The sequence below is a fragment of the Oncorhynchus clarkii genome, chromosome 1, assembly GCF_045791955.1.
Source record: "Oncorhynchus clarkii lewisi isolate Uvic-CL-2024 chromosome 1, UVic_Ocla_1.0, whole genome shotgun sequence".
Taxonomy (NCBI): Eukaryota; Metazoa; Chordata; class Actinopteri; order Salmoniformes; family Salmonidae; genus Oncorhynchus; species Oncorhynchus clarkii.
The window spans coordinates 86,829,529-86,854,676 of record NC_092147.1 but is presented as its reverse complement, the minus strand read 5'-3'; the positions used below and the strand labels follow the sequence as shown (position 1 = coordinate 86,854,676).

At 42.3% G+C, this 25,148-nt stretch overlaps 1 protein-coding gene across 1 annotated transcript in view; it reads left to right on the top strand.

The window, feature by feature from the left end:
- LOC139410610 (collagen alpha-1(XIX) chain-like) overlaps positions 1-25,148 on the top strand; it is a 248,638-nt gene that overhangs the window by 30,024 nt on the left and 193,466 nt on the right. Inside the window, exons 7-10 of the mRNA XM_071155964.1 lie at positions 11,082-11,126; positions 11,874-11,927; positions 15,153-15,197; positions 20,307-20,360. Coding sequence (XP_071012065.1) covers positions 11,082-11,126; positions 11,874-11,927; positions 15,153-15,197; positions 20,307-20,360 — 198 coding nt within the window. The remainder of the gene's footprint in view (positions 1-11,081; positions 11,127-11,873; positions 11,928-15,152; positions 15,198-20,306; positions 20,361-25,148) is intronic.

Genomic DNA, 25,148 nt, shown 5'->3' with positions numbered 1-25,148 from the left:
CTAGGACTGTACATCGTATAACATAGTACTAGGACTGTACATTGTATAACATAGTACTAGTACTAGGACTGTACATCTGTAGTGTGGTGCTGAACACATTCTGGGTATTGTAAAGGAATAATAAAAAGCATTAATTTCATGACAACGTCAATGTTTAGATTTTATTCCACCTAGGAGCTGTGAATGTGTTAATACTAGGGCTGTACATCGTATAACATAGTACTAGGACTGTACATCGTATAACATAGTACTAGGACTGTACATCGTATAACATAGTACTAGTACTAGGACTGTACATCTGTAGTGTGGTGCTGAACACGTTCTGGGTATTGTAAAGGAATAATAAAAAGCATTAATTTCATGACAACGTCAATGTTTAGATTTTATTCCACCTAGGAGCTGTGAATGTGTTAATACTAGGGCTGTACATCGTATAACATAGTACTAGGGCTGTACATCCTATAACATAGTACTAGTACTAGGGCTGTACATCGTATAACATAGTACTAGTACTAGGACTGTACATCTGTAGTGTGGTGCTGAACACGTTCTGGGTATTGTAAAGGAATAATAAAAAGCATTCATTTCATGACAACGTCAATGTTTAGATTTTATTCCACCTGGGAGCTGTGAATGTGTTAATACTAGGGCTGTACATCGTATAACATAGTACTAGGACTGTACATCGTATAACATAGTACTAGGACTGTACATCGTATAACATAGTACTAGGGCTGTACATCGTATAACATAGTACTAGTACTAGGGCTGTACATCGTATAACATAGTACTAGGGCTGTACATCGTATAACATAGTACTAGGGCTGTACATCGTATAACATAGTACTAGGGCTGTACATCGTATAACATAGTACTAGTACTAGGACTGTACATCGTATAACATAGTACTAGTACTAGGGCTGTACATCGTATAACATAGTACTAGTACTAGGACTGTACATCGTATAACATAGTACTAGGACTGTACATCGTATAACATAGTACTAGGACTGTACATCGTATAACATAGTACTAGGACTGTACATCGTATAACATAGTACTAGTACTAGGGCTGTACATCGTATAACATAGTACTAGTGCTAGGACTGTACATCGTATAACATAGTACTAGGACTAGGGCTGTACATCGTATAACATAGTACTAGTACTAGGACTGTACATCTGTAGTGTGGTGCTGAACACGTTCTGGGTATTGTAAAGGAATAATAAAAAGCAATCATTTCATGACAACGTCAATGTTTCGATTTTATTCCACCTAGGAGCTGTGAATGTGTTAATACTAGGGCTGTACATCGTATAACATAGTACTAGTACTAGGGCTGTACATCGTATAACATAGTACTAGTACTAGGACTGTACATCGTATAACATAGTACTAGGACTGTACATCGTATAACATATTACTAGGACTGTACATCCTATAACATAGTACTAGGACTGTACATCGTATAACATAGTACTAGGACTGTACATCGTATAACATAGTACTAGGACTGTACATCGTATAACATAGTACTAGGACTGTACATCCTATAACATAGTACTAGTACTAGGACTGTACATCTGTAGTGTGGTGCTGAACACGTTCTGGGTATTGTAAAGGAATAATAAAAAGCATTAATTTCATGACAACGTCAATGCTTAGATTTTATTCCACCTAGGAGCTGTGAATGTGTTAATACTAGGGCTGTACATCGTATAACATAGTACTAGTACTAGGACTGTACATCGTATAACATAGTACTAGGGCTGTACATCGTATAACATAGTACTAGTACTAGGACTGTACATCGTATAACATAGTACTAGTACTAGGACTGTACATCTGTAGTGTGGTGCTGAACACGTTCTGGGTATTGTAAAGGAATAATAAAAAGCATTAATTTAATGACAACGTCAATGTTTAGATTTTATTCCACCTAGGAGCTGTGAATGTGTTAATACTAGGGCTGTACATCGTATAACATAGTACTAGGACTGTACATCGTATAACATAGTACTAGGACTGTACATCGTATAACATAGTACTAGGGCTGTACATCGTATAACATAGTACTAGTACTAGGGCTGTACATCGTATAACATAGTACTAGGACTGTATATCGTATAACATAGTACTAGTACTAGGACTGTACATCTGTAGTGTGGTGCTGAACACGTTCTGGGTATTGTAAAGGAATAATAAAAAGCATTAATTTAATGACAACGTCAATGTTTAGATTTTATTCCACCTAGGAGCTGTGAATGTGTTAATACTAGGGCTGTACATCGTATAACATAGTACTAGGGCTGTACATCGTATAACATAGTACTAGGACTGTACATCGTATAACATAGTACTAGGGCTGTACATCGTATAACATAGTACTAGTACTAGGGCTGTACATCGTATAACATAGTACTAGGGCTGTACATCGTATAACATAGTACTAGGGCTGTACATCGTATAACATAGTACTAGGGCTGTACATCGTATAACATAGTACTAGGGCTGTACATCGTATAACATAGTACTAGGGCTGTACATCGTATAACATAGTACTAGGGCTGTACATCGTATAACATAGTACTAGGACTGTACATCATATAACATAGTACTAGGGCTGTACATCGTATAACATAGTACTAGTACTAGGGCTGTACATCGTATAACATAGTACTAGGGCTGTACATCGTATAACATAGTACTAGGGCTGTACATCGTATAACATAGTACTAGGGCTGTACATCGTATAACATAGTACTAGGACTGTACATCGTATAACATAGTACTAGGGCTGTACATCGTATAACATAGTACTATTACTAGGGCTGTACATCGTATAACATAGTACTAGGGCTGTACATCGTATAACATAGTACTAGGACTGTACATCGTATAACATAGTACTAGGGCTGTACATCGTATAACATAGTACCAGGGCTGTACATCGTATAACATAGTACCAGGGCTGTACATCGTATAACATAGTACTAGGGCTGTACATCGTATAACATAGTACTAGGGCTGTACATCGTATAACATAGTACCAGGGCTGTACATCGTATAACATAGTACTAGGGCTGTACATCGTATAACATAGTACTAGGGCTATACATCCTATAACATAGTACTAGGGCTGTACATCGTATAACATAGTACTAGGGCTGTACATCGTATAACATAGCACTAGGGCTGTACATCGTATAACATAGTACTAGGGCTGTAAATCCTATAATATAATACTAGGGCTGTAAATCCTATAATATCATACAAGGCCATTAGGAAAAAGTGATTTCCTTTCAAGGAAGCTGCCTTCTTATAATACCAGGATGGATGTGTTTAATCTTCTGAAGAACCCTGGATAACCACAGCTGTTTCATCACTGTGAACGGGATTAGGATCCTCCATCCAACTTTCACCACAGTGCTGGATTTATACTGTCTCTTCTCTTGAAGTAACACAACCACAAGGTAATTCCCAATCCCCCCCCCCCCCCCCCCAACGTTTTCCTTGTAAGGTCATAACAATTAACCCACAGTTCTCATTATGATTCTGTTTAAATGCTCTAGAGTCTAAGTAGTATTGGAGCTTCTGTATAAATCTCTGTAAAAGCTCAATTGCCAATAACTACATCAGGGGCGCATTAAAAGGTTATGATGATGATTTCTGTTCCCTCTTTCTATAAAAGGTCATCATTCTGCTATTGCTAGCACACATTCATCTATTGTATGTACATGTACATGAGTCTTCAAGAAGTGGCTATGCTTCTCTACTTCATTTGAGCTGTACAGTAATTCAGTTCCATATGACCCATTAGTCCCCCTGTTTAACGCTCAGTCAAGGTAATACTGTAAAACCTGAATGAGTCGGCTGTCGGTTAAAAGGCATTCTTAGAAGTGGACTTCCAATGGGAATTAAGCATCAGTGAATTTTATGCATTTATTGAAGTGAAGAGCTTCTGTAACTTAGTGCCACGGTCTAGTAAAAATCACATTATGGATGGATGGATGGATGAAGAAAAATAAAATGATATCCTTGATGAAAGAGGGTATGAAATGTGTTTGATATCCAGTGGTATTCTAAGGTTTTCTTCCCGAGGAGTAATGACAACACATAAACTCAGGAGGATGCCCACAAAATCCCTTAAAGCATTAAAAACACACTACATTAATAGGGCTTATGGTTTTACTACCAAAGATAAATGTCTCTATTTCTCCATTCATATTATGCTGCCTTTCGCAATAGAAGATAGAGTGCATTCAGGAAGCATTCAGACCCCTTCACTTTTTTCACATTTTCAATCCTAAATCATTAAAAAATGTTAAATCCTCATCAATCTAAACACAATACCCCATAATGACAAAGCAAAAACAGGTTTTTAGAAATGTTTGCACATTTACTACAACTAAACAACAGAAATACCTTATTTACATAAGTATTCAGACCCTTTGCTATGAGACTGGAAATTGAGCTCAGGTGCATCTTGTTTCCATTGATCATCCTCTAGATGTTTTACAACTTGATTGGAGTCCGACTGTGGTAAATTCAATAGATTGGACATGATTTAGAAAGGCACAAAACTGAGCTCAGGTGCATCTTGTTTCCATTAATCATCCTTGAGATGTTTCTACAACTTGATTGGAGTCCACCTGTGGTAAATTCAATTGATCGGACATGATTTGGAAAGACACACACCTGTCTATATAAGGTCCCACAGTTGACAGTGCATGTCAGAGCAAAAACCAAGCCATGAGGTCAAAGGAATTGTCCGTAGAACTCCGAGACAGGATTGTGTCGAGGCACAGATCTGGGGGAAGTACTGAGTAAAGGGTCTGAATACTTATGCAATTGATAGTTTATTTATTTTTTTACATTTGCAAACATTTCTAAATAACATGCTTTTTTTGTCATTATGGGGTATTGTGTGTGTAGATTGATGAAAAAAAAACAATTTAATCAATTTTAGAATAAGGCTGTAACGTGACACAGCAGGGGAAGAAGTAAAGGGGTCTGAATACTTTCCGAACACACTGTATAGGTCAAAGCAACAGCCAGCGTTCTCTTTCAGATGCTAACAACGGACTTCAAAGATTCTTAAATGTTTAGCTACCACTGCCAACACATTGTCAGACAGTCAACATGGTCAGAGGTAGTGTTGTTTTTTAGCAGGATCACATTAGTGGAAACGGAGGGTGTTCTCAGGGCAGGCCTGGTTGTAGCTAGATATGTTCCAGTCACGTTATTTTTGTTTTTAATGCGTTTTAGCTAACCCTATCCCAAACCCTGTTCCTAACCTGAACCTCATTCTCCTAACCTGTTACGAAAAGTCCCTTCTGCTAGTGAAAACTGGCAGACCTGCCCCGAGAACAGCGTGGGTTCTGAGTAACGCGATACTTGTGAAGGGCTCGTTAGCAACCTTCACCACAGAATCTAGCTTTGCTTTCAATGTCTAATTTTGTAGATGGTGAAAACCATTGTCACCACTGTCAATACATGATCACACACCAAACATTCAGCTAGTTAGAAATAAGGCCAATTATGAACGTTGGAGCACTAACAAATATTAATTAGCCTGTTGAAGAGTGTCATAATTATCTCTAATGGATTTAACAGAGGAGAACGCTCATGTTGTCACTTAGAGGGGTGTGTGTGTGTGTGTGTGTGTGTGACAGACAGACAGTCAGAGGGGAAGAAAGAAGGAGAATGCCACAGGACAATGTTTCAGTTCACACAGGGAGTGGATGTAAAGTTACAGGCACCAGGGTAACCTTTAACCCTGTGATTCTACTGCATATTGGGGTTTAATGCTCTGCTGAGCGTTGGACCTAAGCCTCATATCAGCCCTGGGGAAGAGTCCACTTGTTTTAAAGAGAATGCAAACATACCTATAGGCTCCTTATATTCCAAACTATACCTTGAAGCCAGTTCCACTGCTAACCCTAATCAGGGACTGATTGAGATCTGGGACACCAGGCGGGTGCTATTAATGATCAGGCAGAACATAATGGCTATAGGCTATTATCTATCCCCATCATCAGTTATACACACCTGCAGTTCATGCAGTACACAATACATGGTGTTACTAGGGTGACTCTGCTTTGTCTAAATGGATGTTGAACATTCCTATACCAGTAGACTATAGGGTTCTATCTCCTGATTCAGTGATTATTCTATAGATTATATATATGCTACTGTCTATCTCCTACATCACTGATTATCCTATAGATTCCATAGGCTACTGTCTATCTCCTACATCACTGATGATCCTATAGATTCCATAGGCTACTGTCTATCTCCTACATCACTGATTATTCTATAGATTCCATATGCTACTGTCTATCTCCTACATCACCGTTGATCCTATAGATTCCATAGGCTACTGTCTATCTCCTACATCACTGATGATCCTATAGACAGTAGCATATGGAATCTATCTCCTACATCACTGATGATCCTATAGATTCCATATGCTACTGTCTATCTCCTACATCACTGATGATCCTATAGATTCCATAGGCTACTGTCTATCTCCTACATCACTGATTATTCTATAGATTCCATATGCTACTGTCTATCTCCTACATCACTGATGATCCTATAGACAGTAGCATATGGAATCTATCTCCTACATCACTGATGATCCTATAGATTCCATATGCTACTGTCTATCTCCTACATCACTGATGATCCTATAGATTCCATATGCTACTGTCTATCTCCTACATCACTGATGATCCTATAGATTCCATATGCTACTGTCTATCTCCTACATCACTGATGATCCTATAGATTCCATATGCTACTGTCTATCTCCTACATCACTGATTATTATTTTGATTCCATAGGCTACTGTCTATCTCCTACATCACTGATGATCCTATAGATTCCATATGCTACTGTCTATCTCCTACATCACTGATGATCCTATAGATTCCATCTGCTACTGTCTATCTCCTACATCACTGATGATCCTATAGACAGTAGCATATGGAATCTATCTCCTACATCACTGATGATCCTATAGATTCCATATGCTACTGTCTATCTCCTACATCACCGTTGATCCTATAGATTCCATAGGCTACTGTCTATCTCCTACATCACTGATGATCCTATAGACAGTAGCATATGGAATCTATCTCCTACATCACTGATGATCCTATAGATTCCATCTGCTACTGTCTATCTCCTACATCACTGATTATTATTTTGATTCCATAGGCTACTGTCTATCTCCTACATCACTGATGATCCTATAGATTCCATAGGCTACTGTCTATCTCCTACATCACTGATGATCCTATAGATTCCATCTGCTAGTGTCTATCTCCTACGTCACTGATGATCCTATAGATTCCATCTGCTACTGTCTGTCTCCTACATCACTGATGATCCTATAGATTCCATAGGCTACTGTATCTCCAACATCACTAGTAGGCCACATGGAAATGTCCTTAAAGTAACTGTCCAGTGTTTCCAGATTTAACTATTACCTATAATTAATTACAAAATGAGTGAACTACTTTTCCTTATTTAGTATGTTAAAAAGCATATTTTCTGTTTTGCAATGGTGTGGGCGTACCCCAACAACAACATGGTGTGGGCGTACCCCAACAACAACATGGTGTGGATCTATACACCATTCAATAAAATAAAATAAAAAGACAAGTAAACAGCTGATTGGCCAGCTCAGACAATTTGACGTCTCTGCCAAAAACATGACGTGATCTTCTCTGAGGAGATGGCAAGCATTTTCTAAATGGTCTGTTTGAGATCATAGTTGGAGGGATTTTTGAACTATTTTCTTCTTCACTTTTCTGCTTTGTCCACTAATACGAGTCAACAACATAATGATCTTTTAGAGGTAGACTCAGCAATACAACATACATACAGGAAGTCAACAACATAATGATCTTTTAGAGGTAGACTCAGATATACAACATACATACAGGAAGTCAACAACATAATGATCTTTTAGAGGTAGACTCAGATATACAACATACATACAGGAAGTCAACAACATAATGATCTTTTAGAGGTAGACTCAGCAATACAACATACATACAGGAAGTCAACAACATAATGATCTTTTAGAGGTAGACTCAGATATACACCATACATACAGGAAGTCAACAACATAATGATCTTTTAGAGGTAGACTCAGCAATACAACATACATACAGGAAGTCAACAACATAATGATCTTTAAGAGGTAGACTCAGATATACAACATACATACAGGAAGTCAACAACATAATGATCTTTTAGAGGTAGACTCAGATATACAACATACATACAGAAAGTCAACAACATAATGATCTTTTAGAGGTAGACTCAGCAATACAACATACATACAGGAAGTCAACAACATAATGATCTTTTAGAGGTAGACTCAGCAATACAACATACATACAGGAAGTCAACAACATAATGATCTTTTAGAGGTAGACTCAGCAATACAACATACATACAGGAAGTCAACAACATAATGATCTTTTAGAGGTAGACTCAGCAATACAACATACATACAGGAAGTCAACAACATAATGATCTTTTAGAGGTAGACTCAGATATACAACATACATACAGGAAGTCAACAACATAATGATCTTTTAGAGGTAGACTCAGATATACAACATACATACAGAAAGTCAACAACATAATGATCTTTTAGAGGTAGACTCAGATATACAACATACATACAGAAAGTCAACAACATAATGATCTTTTAGAGGTAGACTCAGCAATACAACATACATACAGAAAGTAAACAACATAATGATATTTTAGAGGTAGACTCAGCAATACAACATACATACAGAAAGTAAACAGCATAGTGGGTCAGTTTCTGCAACCACCAAGAAAGCGCATGGCTCAACTTCTTCTCTGTTTTGGCGCCCTGGTTACCAGGCTGCGAAGAGTGAACCCGTGAACATGTGCAGATACTGTGTGTGACCGTGTGAGAGTGAAGTCTTGGATATCACTCATCTCACTATCTGCCGTGCTGCTCCTGGCAGTGTCAGTCTACCTTTTTAAAATGAGATTTTCACTGAACAGTTACTTTAAAGCTTACAGTCCTCAATTGAAACAATAACAAGCGCTCCACCCCGTTTCTATTTTGGTAAGCAACTGAGGGATGGGCCTGAATAATAAAACATTTAAAACATGTATTTAACATTATATTACTTTACAAGTAAGTTAAGAACACATTCTTACTTACAATGGCTGCCTACCTGGGAACAGTGGGTTAAGAACACATTCTTACTTACAATGGCTGCCTACCTGGGAACAGTGGGTTAAGAACACATTCTTACTTACAATGGCTGCCTACCTGGGAACAGTGGGTTAACTGCCTTGTTCAGGGGCAGAACAACAGGTTTTTACGTTGTCAGCTCAGGGATTCGATCCAGCAACCTTTTGGTTACTAGCGCAACTCTCTAACCACCGCCCCAGAAAAGTAACCTTTCAAATTTGTAGACAGAACTATGGATGCAAGGACTGACCATCCTTGATATCAAAATTATACTTTTAAATATATTTTGACACAATAAAGTGTTTGTTTATTTTGTTTACACATTTAACACGCTTATATGTTGGGTTCTGAAGTGGTATGACAGCTGATCTAACCTCATGAGGCATTTATAAGTTAAATTCTTCAAAAATCTATGGGTGTATACAGCATGATTAATTTATGAGTTCTGTTCTTCTAGAATCTATGGATATATACAATATCATGAATTTATAAGTACAAAAATGAATGTAGCAATTAAAGATTTTAGCTTGGACACATTCTAGAAATGTCAAAAACATACATTATTTGGATATTTTCTCCAAAAGTTATTATAACCATTATGGCCCAGGGCATGTCCTTATACTAATGTAGGCTGCAGTCAGTGGCCGTCAGTGTCTTATTCACACATTAGCCAGAGGATTTAGGAGGTCCAGCAGTTCACTGAGCTAAGCTAGTGTCCCATCCTGCTTCCCTTACAGCTGTCCCGAGCCTGTTGTATTTAACACAGCGCTCCAACAGCTGCAGAGAGAGGTGGATTGTATTACCCGATAATTGGCAAGCTACAAGTCCCAGATCCACAGTAACCCTGTTTCACTGTGTTGGGGCCTTGTTCTGCTAGCTGCTTCAACATGGTCTCATTAGAAGATTAAAAAAGTGGCATTTAACCATTGTAGTTCTACGTCAACCAAATAAACTTTTGATTATTTTACATCATTTTAACACATTCTCATTTACAGCAAAGACCTGGGGAATAGTTACAAGGGAGAGGAGGGAGGATGAATGAGCCAATTGGAAGCTGGGGATGATTAGGTGGCCAGATTGGGAATTTAGCCAGGACACCAGAGTTAACACCCCTACTGTTACGTTCCATGGGATATTTAGTGACCACAGAGAGTCAGGACACCCGTTTAACGTCCCATCAGGAAGACAGAAACCTACACAGGGCAATGTCCCTAATCACTGCCCTGGGACATTTTATTTGATTTTTTAGACCAGAGTGCCTCCTACTGGCCCTCCGACACCACTTCCAGCAGCATCTGGTCTCCCATCCAGGGACTGACCCTGCTTCAGCAGTGGGATACAGGGTGGAATGCTGTATCATTATGACAATTAGTCCAATTAAGGAACTATTGCAACAAACTAAGCTTAATCAAGGCCTATTCATGTTGTCCCAATCATACCACCATTCCTTGGCTGCAACATTCAGGAAAATATTATAGCCATGTCTGTGACGTGTTCAGGGAACTTTGAGAAACAGTTCAATTTTAACCATACTTACTTGCCATAGACGTGGGAGAGACAAGCTGCTACTAAAAGAACAGCCACTGACTGTACAGCCAATTAGAGACCAGCCACTGACTGTACAGCCAATTAGAGACCAGCCACTGACTGTACAGCCAATTAGAGACCAGCCACTGACTGTACAGCCAATTATAGACCAGCCACTGACTGTACAGCCAATTATAGACCAGCCACTGACTGTACATCCAATAAGACAAGCAGTCACTAACTAAATGACCAATAAGGGATCAGCAGCTACTGACTGTATCATGTTTCCCTTTACAGGGAGAGACCAGGAAAGACGGGTTCCCTGGAAACTCAAGCCAGAAGGTACAGTATGTTACCATGGAAATATTTTATATTTATACAATACTGTATATGAGATATTTCACAACTTACATATGTGTTTGAACATGATAAACTCTTTAAACATAACAGAGAGTCAGAGAGTGCCCTGTCAGCTGGGTCTGTACATGGTCTAGCACCTTCAGTTCACCAGGACCACTCTAAAGCATCATCACCCTCTAAACCCTCCTCTAGAGCCCTTAGAAGTTGAAGTTGAAGAATACACACACGCACGCACGCACGCACACACACACACACACACACACACACACACACACACACACACACACACACACACACACACACACACACACACACACACACACACACAGGGACATATTTGTCTATGAAACTCGATCCAATCTAATGACATAACACTTAAAAGGCGCGGCCCACCCAAACATTTTCCTATACTTGATAAGGTTTGAGAATTGGCTAAAGCTGGTCTGCGTTACTCAACACTGCACATGACATGGAAAGTCTATATCAAGTGTCATAACATTCATATTGAGATTGATGGTGGTGTGACTTGGCCTATTCTGCCTGTGTGGTTCGTGTGGTTTCCACCCGAACAGTATTAGCTACCGCAGAGTACTGTTTTGCTGTTTTAGAGATGTCTTAAGGCCTTCCCTTTTACTGTGTGTGTGTGTGTGTGTGTGTGTGCGCTTTCGTGTGTGTGCGTGTGCATGCCTAATCCTAATTGTGCATGTGTGTGTTCTATTTCTACCTCAGGGTGACCAGGGTGTTTCTGGCTCACCAGGTCTGGATGGTATTCCTGGACAGAAGGTGAGTCAGACTGTTGGCTTGTTTGGACTGTCCATGATCTGTAAGATATAAGGTTTCTGTTTTAAACCACTAAACTCTTATTCTCCCACTACATATAATCTGTGAGAGAGTTTTCTATGTCCTGGAGTGCTGTTGGACTAAGGTTCAACTAAAGTAGCATAATACTATCCCCTTCATCAGCTATCATGATAATACCATCCCCTTCATCAGCTATCATGATAATTCTATCCCCTTCATCAGCTATCATGATAATACTATCCCCTTCATCAGCTATCATGATAATAATACTATCCTCTTCATCAGACTATTCCCTTCATCAGCTATCATGATAATACTATCCCCTTCATCAGCTATCATGATAATTCTATCCCCTTCATCAGCTATTATGATAATAACAATATCCCCTTCATCAGCTATCATGATAATACTATCCCCTTCATCAGCTATCATGATAATAATACTATCCTCTTCATCAGACTATTCCCTTCATCAGCTATCATGATAATACTATCCCCTTCATCAGCTATCATGATAATACTATCCCCTTCATCAGCTATCATGATAATACTATCCCCTTCATCAGCTATCATGATAATACTATCCCCTTCATCAGCTATTATGATACTAATATCCCCTTCATCAGCTATCATGATAATACTATCCCCTTCATCAACTATCATGATAATACTATCCCCTTCATCAGCTATCATGATAATTATATCCCCTTCATCAGCTATCATGATAATTATATCCCCTTCATCAGCTATCATGATAATACTATCCCCTTCATCAGCTATCATGATAATACTATCCCCTTCATCAGCTATTATGATAATAATATCCCCTTCATCAGCTTTCATGATAATACTATCCCCTTCATCAGCTATCATGTTAATATTATCTCCTTCATCAGCTATCATGATAATACCATCTCCTTCATCAGCTATCATGATAATACTATCTCCTTCATCAGCTATTATGCTAAAATAATCTAATTCATCACCTATTATGACAATACTATCCCCTTCATCAGCTACCATAATAACACTATCGCCTTCATCAGCTATTATTATAATATCAATGTCCCCTTCATCAGCTATTATGAGTTGGTGGTGGTGTTACTGGTGATGGTGGTGGTTATGGTGGGGGTGATTGTGGTTATTGTGGGGGTGATGGTTATGGTGGGGGTGATGGTGGTGGTGTTAGTGGTTATGGTGCGGGTGATGGTGGTGGTGTTAGTGGTGATGGTGGGGATGGTGGTGGTGTTAGTGGTGATGGTGGTGGTGGTGATGGTGGTGGTGGTGGTGGTGGTGATTACGGCGGTTACGGTGGTGGTTATGGTGGTGGTGGTGGTGGTGGTGGTTATGGTGGTGGTGATGGTGGTGGTGTTAGTGGTTATGGTGGGGGTGATGGTGGTGGTGTTAGTGGGGATGGTGGTGGTTATGGTGGTGGTGTTAGTGGTGATGGTGGTGGTGATGGTGGTGGTGATTACGGTGGTTACGGTGGTGGTTATGGTGGTGATGGTGGTGGTGTTAGTGGTTATGGTGGGGGTGATGGTGGTGGTGTTAGTGGGGATGGTGGTGGTTATGGTGGTGGTGTTAGTGGTGGTGGTGGTGATGATTACGGTGGTTACGGTGGTGGTTATGGTGGTGGTGTTAGTGGTGGTGGTGGTGATGATTACGGTGGTTACGGTGGTGGTTATGGTGGTTACGGTGGTGGTTATGGTGGTGGTGGTGATGATTACGGTGCTGGTTATGGTGGTGGTGATTATGGTGGTGGTTATGGTGGGGGTGGTGGTGGTGATTATGATGGGGGTGATGGTGATGGTGGTGATAGTGGTGGTGACTCGCTCCTTCTTTCCCCATTGTGTTTCTGTAGTGCAGGGCTCTCCAACCCTCTTCTGTAGGTTTTCTCTCCAACCCCAGTTGTAACTAACTGGATTCAGCATATCAACCAGCTAATTATTAGAATCTGGTCCACTAGATAAGGGTTGGAGCAAAAACCTCAAGAAGGGTAGCTCTCCAGCAACAGGGTTGGAGTGAACTTACAGGAGGGTAGCTCTCCAGGAACAGGGTTGGAGTGAACCTACAGGAGGGTAGCTCTAGGGTTGGAGTGAACCTACAGGATGGTAGCTCTACAGGAACAAGGTTGGAGCAAAAACCTCAAGAATGGTAGCTCTCCAGGAACAGGGTTGGAGTGAAAACCTACAGGATGGTAGATCTCCAGGAACAGGGTTGGAGTGAAAACCTACAGGATGGTAGATCTCCAGGAACAGTGTTGGACTGAAAACCTACAGGATGGTAGCTCTCCAGGAACAGGGTTGGAGTGAAAACCTACAAGAGGGTAACTCTCCAGGAACAGGGTTGGAGTGAAAACCTACAAGATGGTAACTCTCCAGGAACAGGGTTGGACTGAAAACCTACAGGAGGGTAGCTCTCCAGAAACAGGGTTGGAGTGACAACCTACAGGACGGTAGATCTCCAGGAACAGGGTTGGAGTGAAAACCTACAGGATGGTAGCTCTCCAGGAACAGGGTTGGAGTGAAAACCTACAGGAGGGTAGCTCTCCAGGAACAGGGTTGGAGTGAAAACCTACAGGATGGTAGCTCTCCAGGAACAGGGTTGGAGTGAAAACCTACAGGATGGTAGCTCTCCAGGAACAGGATTTACACCCAGGACACAAAGGGATTTACATAGTCCCTTAGGAGGGAGATAGGACTTATTGTATATCCTCTCCTCATGTATTTACAGTATTGTATGCCCTCTGATTCAATGTCTCATGTACGCTCTCAGAACTGCTTCAATACAGGGTCAGAGATTAACAAATCATTCGCTTTTTCATCTTGTAAACACAAGTGAATATCATGCACTTACCCAGAGAAATATGTATGTGTATGTAAATATGCATTAGTCATAGAGTTGTGGCTATTCCTTATGCATTAGATATTGGACAGTATGGAATATGTACTGTACATGTATATACAGTAAGGTGTGTGGGAAATAGTCCTGCTCTTATTCTTTATAACCTGAAGTGATGTGTAATTCCGTTGTGAAGTTGACTCAAGGCGCTAAACATTGTAGACGTGTGAACGAAGGCCCATTCAGAGCTGTACTGAACCCTACGGCACAGACCTCAGTGAAACTACCAAGATATTTCTCCTCGTGAACGAGTAGACCTTCAATGTTTGTTATTTTAGCATTTCAAGTTTCAACCTTGTCATTTCAGGGGGAGGCAGGATCAAACGGGTCTAAGGGGATCGATGGAGCAATGGTAAGTACACACACACACAGAAACATACACACACACACACACACATACACACGGAAACGTACACACACACACATATTACATAATGGTAAATGTCTCTGGTTTCACTCTCTGTCATGTATAAACACCAGTTCATCCAAACGTACAACGTCCCACTGTAGTGGATATACTGATATTCACATTCCCAGCATGCAGAGTCCCACTGTAGTGGATACACTGATATTCACATTCCCAGCATGCAGAGTCCCACTGTAGTGGATATACTGATATTCACATTCCCAGCATGCAGAGTCCCACTGTAGTGGATATACTGGTATTCACATTCCCAGCATGCAGAGTCCCACTGTAGTGGATATACTGGTATTCACATTCCCAGCATGCAGAGTCCCACTGTAGTGGATATACTGGTATTCACATTCCCAGCATGCAGAGTCCCACTGTAGTGGATATACTGGTATTCACATTCCCAGCATGCAGAGTCCCACTGTAGTGGATATACTGATATTCACATTCCCAGCATGCAGAGTCTCACTGTAGTGGATACACTGATATTCACATTCCCAGCATGCAGAGTCTCACTGTAGTGGACATACTGATATTCACATTCCCAGCATGCAGAGTCTCACTGTAGTGGATACACTGATATTCACATTCCCAGCATGCAGAGTCCCACTGCAGTGGATACATGGTTATTAATATGTAGCATATGTCTTCTGTTGTAATATATATTTTATTTTAAAGGATTTTGTAGCACAGGTTTTCTAATACATCTCTGAAGGATCTACATTCTTTCGTAGCCCAAGGCCTTTCCCCCTGTAATCTCAAGACTAACACAATAGCTATTCATATTTTACTACATGCAGCCATGACGGTACATGCACAGTGTGTTCTATGATTATCTGGTGATAATGTCGAATGTGGATTGACCTGAACTCTAATAGCTTGGTCTCATGTGAAGGACGTGTCTGGAATGTATATATCACAGCTCTTACCTAGTCTCTGCACCTACAGTAAAACAGCATGCGTTCATGCAAGGTTTCAGGGAAATTCAACTATAGGCAGCAGGCAGCATGAGTATCACATGGTGGTGTGTGAAACTCCCTCCTCAGCCTGAACTGTCCCCACCTGCGTCAGCAAATAACTAGCTTTTTCACTTGGCACCGACTGGTAAGTTGGTTCAGGAGGGCGGTCACATGTGCTAGCAAGGCAGAGGTTCTGGGTTTGAGCATCAGTGTGAGCCGAATCAGGAGGAAGTGGTACTCTCTCAGCAAGCAGCGTGACGTCCTTTAGAGATGCATTGATGCAAGGGTTCAGGGAAATACTCAGGAATGCTGCATTATGTTGGGCTGGTCTCAGAGGAGTGAGCTACAGCACAAACAGATCTGGGACCAGAATAGAATTGTGTAGCATTTGCATAATTTGTTCTTTCATAATGGTGGTGTGGCTTTATGGGCCAAAGGCTAGATGTGTTTAGAATAAATATCGTGAAAAGACTTCAGTAGACTATGAAATTACAGGAAAACAAAGCTATGCTTTCAGGGAAATGGTCTGTATTTTGTGGCTTTTGCATAATTAGTTCCTTCGTAATGGCGGTGTGGCTCCGCTAAGTATTGGGCTGAGCAGATGGACAGTTTAAAATGGCATAATGAAAGCGCCTCTTTTCATCACCATATCCTCTCTGATTAGGCCAATGGACTGAGGGAGAAATCTGTCCCTCTGGCACAGTGTACAATACACTGACTGGCCTGCTCAGTACGACATACAGGGACTGTGCTGCCTGCTCAATACAACATACAGGGACTGGGCTGCCTGCTCAATACAACATACAGGGACTGGGCTGCCTGCTCAGTATGACATACAGGGACTTGGCTGCCTGCTCAATACAACATACAGGGACTGTGCTGCCTGCTCAATACAACATACAGGGACTGTGCTGCCTGCTCAATACAACATACAGGGACTGGGCTGCCTGCTCAATACAACATACAGGGACTGTGCTGCCTGCTCAATACAACATGCAGGGACTGGGCTGCCTGCTCAATACAACATACTGGGCTGCCTGCTCAATACAAGACTGGGTTGGTTCCTCTGTGAGCTGACCTCAACACAACAGCTCATTGGTCACACAGACTGGGTTGGTTCCTCTGTGGGATGACCTCAACACAACAGCTCATTGGTCACACAGACTGGGTTGGTTCCTCTGTGGGCTGACCTCAACACAACAGCTCATTGGTCACACAGACTGGGTTGGTTCCTCTCTGGGATGACCTCAACACAACAGCTCATTGGTCACACAGACTGGGTTGGTTCCTCTGTGGGCTGACCTCAACACAACAGCTCATTGGTCACACAAACTGGGTTGGTTCATCTGTGGGATGACCTCAACACAACAGCTCATTGGTCACACAGACTGGGTTGGTTCCGCTGTTAAAACTGAGCAGGGTGTGACAGAGTAGGATTACTGAGCTCTAAACTCATAGGGTTGGTTTCCCAGACATAGCCTAGTCCTCATAGGGTTGGTTTCCCAGACATAGCCTAGTCCTCATAGGGTTGGTTTCCCAGACACAACCTAGTCCTCATAGGGTTGGTTTCCCAGACACAGACACAACCTAGTCCTCATAGGGTTGGTTTCCCAGACACAGGCTAGTCCTCATAGGGTTGGTTTCCCAGACACAACCTAGTCCTCATAGGGTTGGTTTCCCAGACACAGCCTAGTCCTCATAGGGTTGGTTTCCCAGACACAACCTAGTTCTCATAGGGTTGGTTTCACAGACACAGACACAACCTAGTCCTCATAGGGTTGGTTTCCCAGACACAACCTAGTTCTCATAGGGTTGGTTTCACAGACACAGACACAACCTAGTCCTCATAGGGTTGGTTTCCCAGACACAACCTAGTCCTCATAGGTTTTGTTTCCCAGACACAGACACAGCCTAGTCCTCATAGGGTTGGTTTCACAGACACAGACACAACCTAGTCCTCATAGGGTTGGTTTCCCAGACACAACCTAGTCCTCATAGGGTTGGTTTCCCAGACACAGACACAACCTAGTCCTCATAGGGTTGGTTTCCTAGACACAACCTAGTTCTCATAGGGTTGGTTTCACAGACACAGACACAACCTAGTCCTCATAGGGTTGGTTTCCCAGACACAACCTAGTCCTCATAGGGTTAGTTTCCCAGACACAACCTAGTTCTCATAGGGTTGGTTTCACAGACACAGACACAACCTAGTCCTCATAGGGTTGGTTTCCCAGACACAACCTAGTCGTCATAGGTTTTGTTTCCCAGACACAGACACAGCCTAGTCCTCATAGGGTTGGTTTCACAGACACAGACACAACATAGTCCTCATAGGGTTGGTTTCCCAGACACAACCTAGTCCTCATAGGGTTGGTTTCCCAGACACAACCTAGTTCTCATAGGGTTGGTTTCACAGTCACAGACACAACCTAGTCCTCATAGGGTTGGTTTCCCAGACACAGACACAGCCTAGTCCTCATAGGGTTGGTTTCACAGACACAGACACAACCTAGTCCTCATAGGGTTGGTTTCCCAGACACAACCTAGTCCTCATAGGGTTGGTTTCCCAGACACAACCTAGTCCTCATAGGGTTGGTTTCCCAGACACAACCTAGTCCTCATAGGGTTGGTTTCACAGACACAGACACAGCCTAGTCCTCGTGAAGATTCTCCATTGAGCATGTTCTTTAGTCCAGGATTCGGCTTAATCTGTGTCCAGGAAACCTGCCTTTTAAACGGATCAGTCTGACATTACTGGACTATTCTGGAATTACTGGACTGTCTCAAAGACGGAATAGATTCCATGTTTATTATGCAGAGTGGAAAACTAACGCTAACATCTTACTTAAAGCCTGCAGCTGTAATGATTTATGTCTTATCATGTGGCTCACAGTATGCTATTTCTCTCTAGGACATTTTCAACATTGTAATACATCATACCTGCATGCAATGGCAAGTGTTGCCCTGTTTATTCAACAGCTTGATAATCGTTGCTGTTTGAATTGGCATATTATCAACATGTTTGTTTCAAGTAATAAAGTTTATTGTCCATATAAAGTTGTTGAGGTTTTTCTTAAACAGGTGGAAATGGAGCATTGTTACGATGCCTGTTTATTCAGCAACGTTTGGATGTCACTTTCTATACTGAATGTATTTCAAACGATGGTGACTGCCAAGAGAGAGCTTCATCATAACACTGCTGCGTGCCTCTTCCTGGTTAATGATATGATTTGTTGATGCAGCTGTGTGATAGTGTCTTCTCTATCAACCTGGACGATGAACACACACACACACACACACACACATCAACGATGAACACATAAATCTATTACAATCACGATGTGAAACAAGGGTTTGCACTGTCAGATAATTAGGTCCATCAGAAACACATTATCACACACACACACACACACACACACACACACACACACACACACACACACACACACACACACACACACACACACACACACACACACACATGGCCCCATCATTTATTTATAATGTCGACATAGTCCTAATTTGTTTACAACCAGGACTCCAAATTCAGACAGATATTTCATGGAAACAAATAAACAGGATAATTTCTGAATTTGTTTTAGCCTGTTGCCTTCGAGTTATTTAATATACTTGGGAGTGAAACAGAGAGCACACGACTGGAAGATGTCAACGAGTTCTTGTCTGTTCTGTGAACTTTAGCACTGTTTAGTTGAATGTCTCTATAGAGGACATATCACTTCGATGAATAAACTGCTGAAGATGAGACCTTTGCTACAACATGAAGACAGACCGGTCATATCAGGTCTCATCTTTCAGGATAGGAATCAGGATTTAGATTTAGGGTTGGGTTTGGAGACATAAATTGTGTTTATAGATGAAGTTGACATTTTGTCATGATGCTTGTGACCTGTATCCCTTGTAAGAGGCGCTGGCAGTAAGTGCATCAATGATTGGATAAACCACCGTGGAACAGTCTCCTGAGGAGACGTCAGACCTTTCAAAACAACATGTTGTTACTGCACATATAATGCATGGAAATGATGGCGTGCTTGTGTAGGACCTGAGTTTCAACTTGCTCTTTCCTCTGCAGGGTGAGAAGGGACCAGCTGGGGAGCCTGGTGCGGAGGGGAAACCTGGGATAAATGTAAGATACTGTTTTGAATCCCAGTCTGTTTATTCATCTGCATCATTCATTATTAACATTATAAACATAGTCAGTTGCCCTAAATAAATGTAAGGTCCTATCTTTGCTATTTTACTATCGTATGCTGTTTATTCGTTTGCATCGTTAATAATAAAAACAGTGGCCTAAATAAATGTGCAGGTTAATTTAGGTTGGAAGGGTGTTGGAAGGCGCTCAGCCAGGTTAATTTAGTTTGGCCTATTTACTTGTTTTTAGAACATTCTCTTGCCTGTCCCCTCCGTTCCCTCCCCGTCCGTGCTAATATTAGGTTAAAGTTGTTATTTAAAGCTAGCATGTGATATTTAAGGGTAAAGGGGACACCTGAGAAGACAGAATGTCTTGTGTGCATGACTGCCATGTGAGCGAGTATCGTTTTTCTGATACGAGAACTAACTACGGGGCCTGGCTCAGTGGAAGACTACAGCCACGTAACCGTGCCCTAAGCAATCCACCTTCCACATGTATATGTCCTCAGCTTGTACAGTCATAGACGTATCAGGTGACAGAGAAAGAACACGTCTGGTGGCTCCGTAAAGACGATGACTGCAGCTCTATATCATCCCAACTGTTGTTTTTATGTGTTGAAGTATTAAATATAACCTTTGCAATAAGGTACGCTTCCTCTGAGTGTTGCTCTACTGTAAAATCTGAGATTTACACTTACAGTCAGTGATATCAAGTGTCAATTAGGACGTTTCCCTCTAGACTTTCTCACTGTGGTCAGCCTTTCGGTGTGGTTTCTGGAACTCAGTGGGTAGAGCATGGTGATTGTAATGTCAGGATTGTGGGTTTGATTCCCGGGGCCACCCCATACAAAAACATGTATGCAGGTAATGACTGTAAATCGCTTTGGATTAAAGCTTCTGCTAAATGTTAAGTCTACATCTGAACACTAATGATCAGGTTGTTTTCCTATAGACGTTCACACAAGGATCAGCCTCACAACCTAACGCTATGGGTGATGTTCAGCTATGGAGGTGAATCGCTGAGCCAATGGAAACATTGTAAACAGCATTTTCTGCAGTAACCTCTGTGGTATTCGTTGGGCCTGGCCACTCTAGATATCTGTTACCCTTACGGGATCTGGTTCCAACACAGCTTTGAAGGCAGTTCCCACTCACATGACACAAATCGCATACCTAAACTGCAACCTATTCCCTATGTAGTGCACTACTTTTGACCAGGGCTAGTAGGGTTGACCAGGGCCCATAGGGCTCTAGTCAAAGTAGGGCACTATGTGGGGAACAGGGTGCCATTAGGAACGCAGACACAACAGACAAGACAAACCCCTTACTGTAACTCTAACGGTGCATCTCTTAGTCTCTCCACACATGACAAAACTTCACCCTTCTTGTCTAAAGTAAAGTGCCATTACCACCAGCCAGGCAGCCACTCTGGTTAGAAAGTGGCAGAGTGTGCACCATAAATGGGACCCTATTCCCTATGTAGTGCACTACTTTAGACCAGAGCACAATAAAGCGAATAGGGTGCCATTTGGGACTCAGCCAGCAAGTAAGTAAACATAATTAGTCTGCTGTCTTGAGAAATTCCCCTGCTACACTCTCTCTCTCTCTCTCTCTCTCTCTCTCTCTCTCTCTCTCTCTCTCTCTCTCTCTCTCTCTCTCTCTCTCTCTCCCCCTACTCTCTCTCTCTCTCTCTCTCTCTCTCTCTCTCTCTCTCTCTCTCTCTCCCCCTACTCTCTCTCTAGCCCCACTTCTCCCTCCCCACCATCTCCCTCACTCTCCACTCCCTTCTTCCCTCCCCCTCTGTCTCTCTCTCCCCCTCCCCTCTGTTTATTTGCTAGCTGAAGCGGTAGATGTAGAGTGTGTACTGGGGAGCTGCCAGATTGTGTTGTTGTGGCCTGGGCGCTGTCGGAGCGAGGGAGGCGCAGTGCTGTGTGTGTGTTGTGGCCTGGGCGCTGTCGGAGCGAGGGAGGCGCAGTGCTGTGTGTGTGTTGTGGCCTGGGCGCTGTCGGAGCGAGGAAGGCACAGGGCTGTGTGTGTGTTGTGGCCTGGGCGCTGTCGGAGTGCCACGTGTGTGGGTGTGTGTAGGTGTGTGCGTGTGTGTGTTGTAGCCCGGGCGCTGTCGGAGCGAAGGAGGCACAGTGCTGTGTGTGTTGTGGCCTGGGCGCTGTCGGAAGGAGGCGCAGTGCAGTGTGTGGGTGTGTGTAGGTGTGTGCGTGTGTGTGTTGTAGCATGTGCCATGTGTGTAGGTATGTGTGTGTAGGTATGTGTGTGTAGGTATATGTGTGTAGCTATTGTGGCCTGGGCGCTGTCGGAGCGAGGAAGGTGCAGTGCCACGTGTGTGGGTGTGTGTAGGTATGTGTGTGTAGGTATTGTAGCCCGGGCGCTGTCGGAGGGAGGGAGGCACAGCGCCATGTGTGTGGGTGTAGGTATGTGTGTGTAGGTATTGTGGCCTGGGCGCTGTCTGAGTGAGGGAGGCACAGTGCCGTGTGTAATTAGCAAGGCTAGCGTACACAGCTCCCTGTAGTGTCTCACACTGTGCTGCTGCAGGAGAGACAGAGAGGAGAGAGACTGAGCAGAGGAGACCTGGGTTAAAATACTACTTGAAATAATTTCAAATACCAGGTATTGAATTTGCCTGGTGATATGTGACCAATGTAACCAACTGTAAACCCTAAAGTCAGCGCTAGAGTCAGGGCTAGAGCGAAGACTCAAAGCCTCCCATCCCTCCCTGCCTGCCTGTCATAAGGCCCAAGAGCACTGAGCAGAGGCTAACAACAGTTATCTCTCCATCTCCCTCTCTCTCTCTCTTCCTGCCTAGATATGTGGTCTGAGCCCCAGCCTCATAGCAAGGAGGCAGAGATATCATGGTCTTTACTGGTCTGATCTTAGGGTGACAGGACAGAGATATCATGGTCTTTACTAGTCTGATCCTAGGGTGACAGGACAGAGATATCATGGTCTTTATTGGTCTGATCTTAGGGAGACAGGACATAGATATCATGGTCCTTACTGGTCTGATCTTAGGGAGACAGTACAGAGATATCATGGTCTTTATTGGTCTGATCTTAGGGAGACAGGACATAGATATCATGGTCTTTACTGGTCTGATCTTAGGGAGACAGGACATAGATATCATGGTCTTTACTGGTCTGATCTTAGGGAGACAGGACAGAGATATCATGGTCTTTACTGGTCTGAACTTAGGGAGACAGGACAGGGATATCATGGTCTTTACTGGTCTGATCCTAGGGAGACAGGACAGGGATATCATAGTCTTTACTGGTCTGATCTTAGGGAGACAGGACAGAGATATCATGGTCTTTACTGATCTGATCCTAGGGAGACAGGACAGGGAAGGATAAAGGTCTGGCCTCCGCCTCTCTCTTCCCCGATCCCTCTCTGCATCTCTTTCTAACTGGGTTACTCTGAGTGAGACTGGACAGAGGAGGGAAGAGAGGGAATCAGAGGAAAATGAAGGGAGAGTAAAAGGGAGGAAAAGGTTCACTCTCTCCCTAAAGACATCATTATCTTCAGCAGACAGCAGAGAGGGAGAGGGGGGACATTTCTCTAAAGATCAACAACATACATCATTTAGAAGTGGCCTCAGTTTCAGCCCACTACCTTCTCTATTTTGTTCCTTCATACCACCACAGTGTTAAGCAGCAGACCTGGGTTCAAATACTATTTGAAATCTTTAAAACAATTTATACGTTTGCTCTAGCCTGTCTGGAGTGCCAGAAGGCGGTGTTTGCAGTTTTGAGACTATCCTACTGGTCCAGTAAGACAGGCAAGCTCAATCAAGCCCAGATAAAGTATGATTCAAATGGTTTTTGAACCCAGGTCTTACAGGTGGTGAACTGTGCCAGGATGGATCTATACAGTAGGTTGCATACAGAGAGTTAAAACATGTAGGAAGATATTTGGACAGTGGAATCAGAACAAATGTAAATACCTATTCAGTATGGTTTTTCTTCTTCTGAACCCTTAACATTTGTGTATTATTTGAGTGAGTATTGTACTAGGTCCAGATGTCTGCATTTGCTGAAGAGGTACCATTAGCTGATGCCATGACGACAGCTAGTCTTCCAGCAGTCCACTGGCTTTAGTGGGTGTATAAAACTTCTCCCTAGAAACAAACCATTTACATGACCAGGGCTATCCCATCCAGTGGAAATGGGGCTTTTAAATCCAGGATGTATCACAACCGGCCGTGATTGGGAGTCCCATAGGGCGGCCCACAACTGGCCCAGCGTCGTCCGGGTTTGCCCGGTGTAGGCTGTAATTGTAAATAAGGATTTGTTTTTAACTAACTTGCCTAGTTAAAAAAAAAGTGAAAAAAAAAAAAAATGTTTTTTAAATGTCCCTCACAGTGCATGGTTCTAGTCTGTTACCACACAGTTGAATCCACTACAAACTAAAGACATTCTGTTCAATCCATGGTCAATTCAGGTACTGTGATGAGAAAAATCCCTTGACACACCATATGGTGTTGATAACCTGGTTTATGGTCTGGATTATTTGAATGGCCTATGAGATCAGTACATGATCAAGCGTCAAAATGTTTTCTACCTTAACTATTAACCTATAGAATACCGTAACTATAAACCTATTGTCATGATCGTTATAAGGAGTGGACCAAGATGCAGTGTGGTATGTTTCCATCCTTTTATTAGGAAGAGAAACTCAAAGAACAAAAACAATAAAGCGAAAAAACAAAACGTGAAGCTCAAAGTAGTGCTCACATGCAACTATACCTAGACAAGATCCCACAAAGCACAAAGGG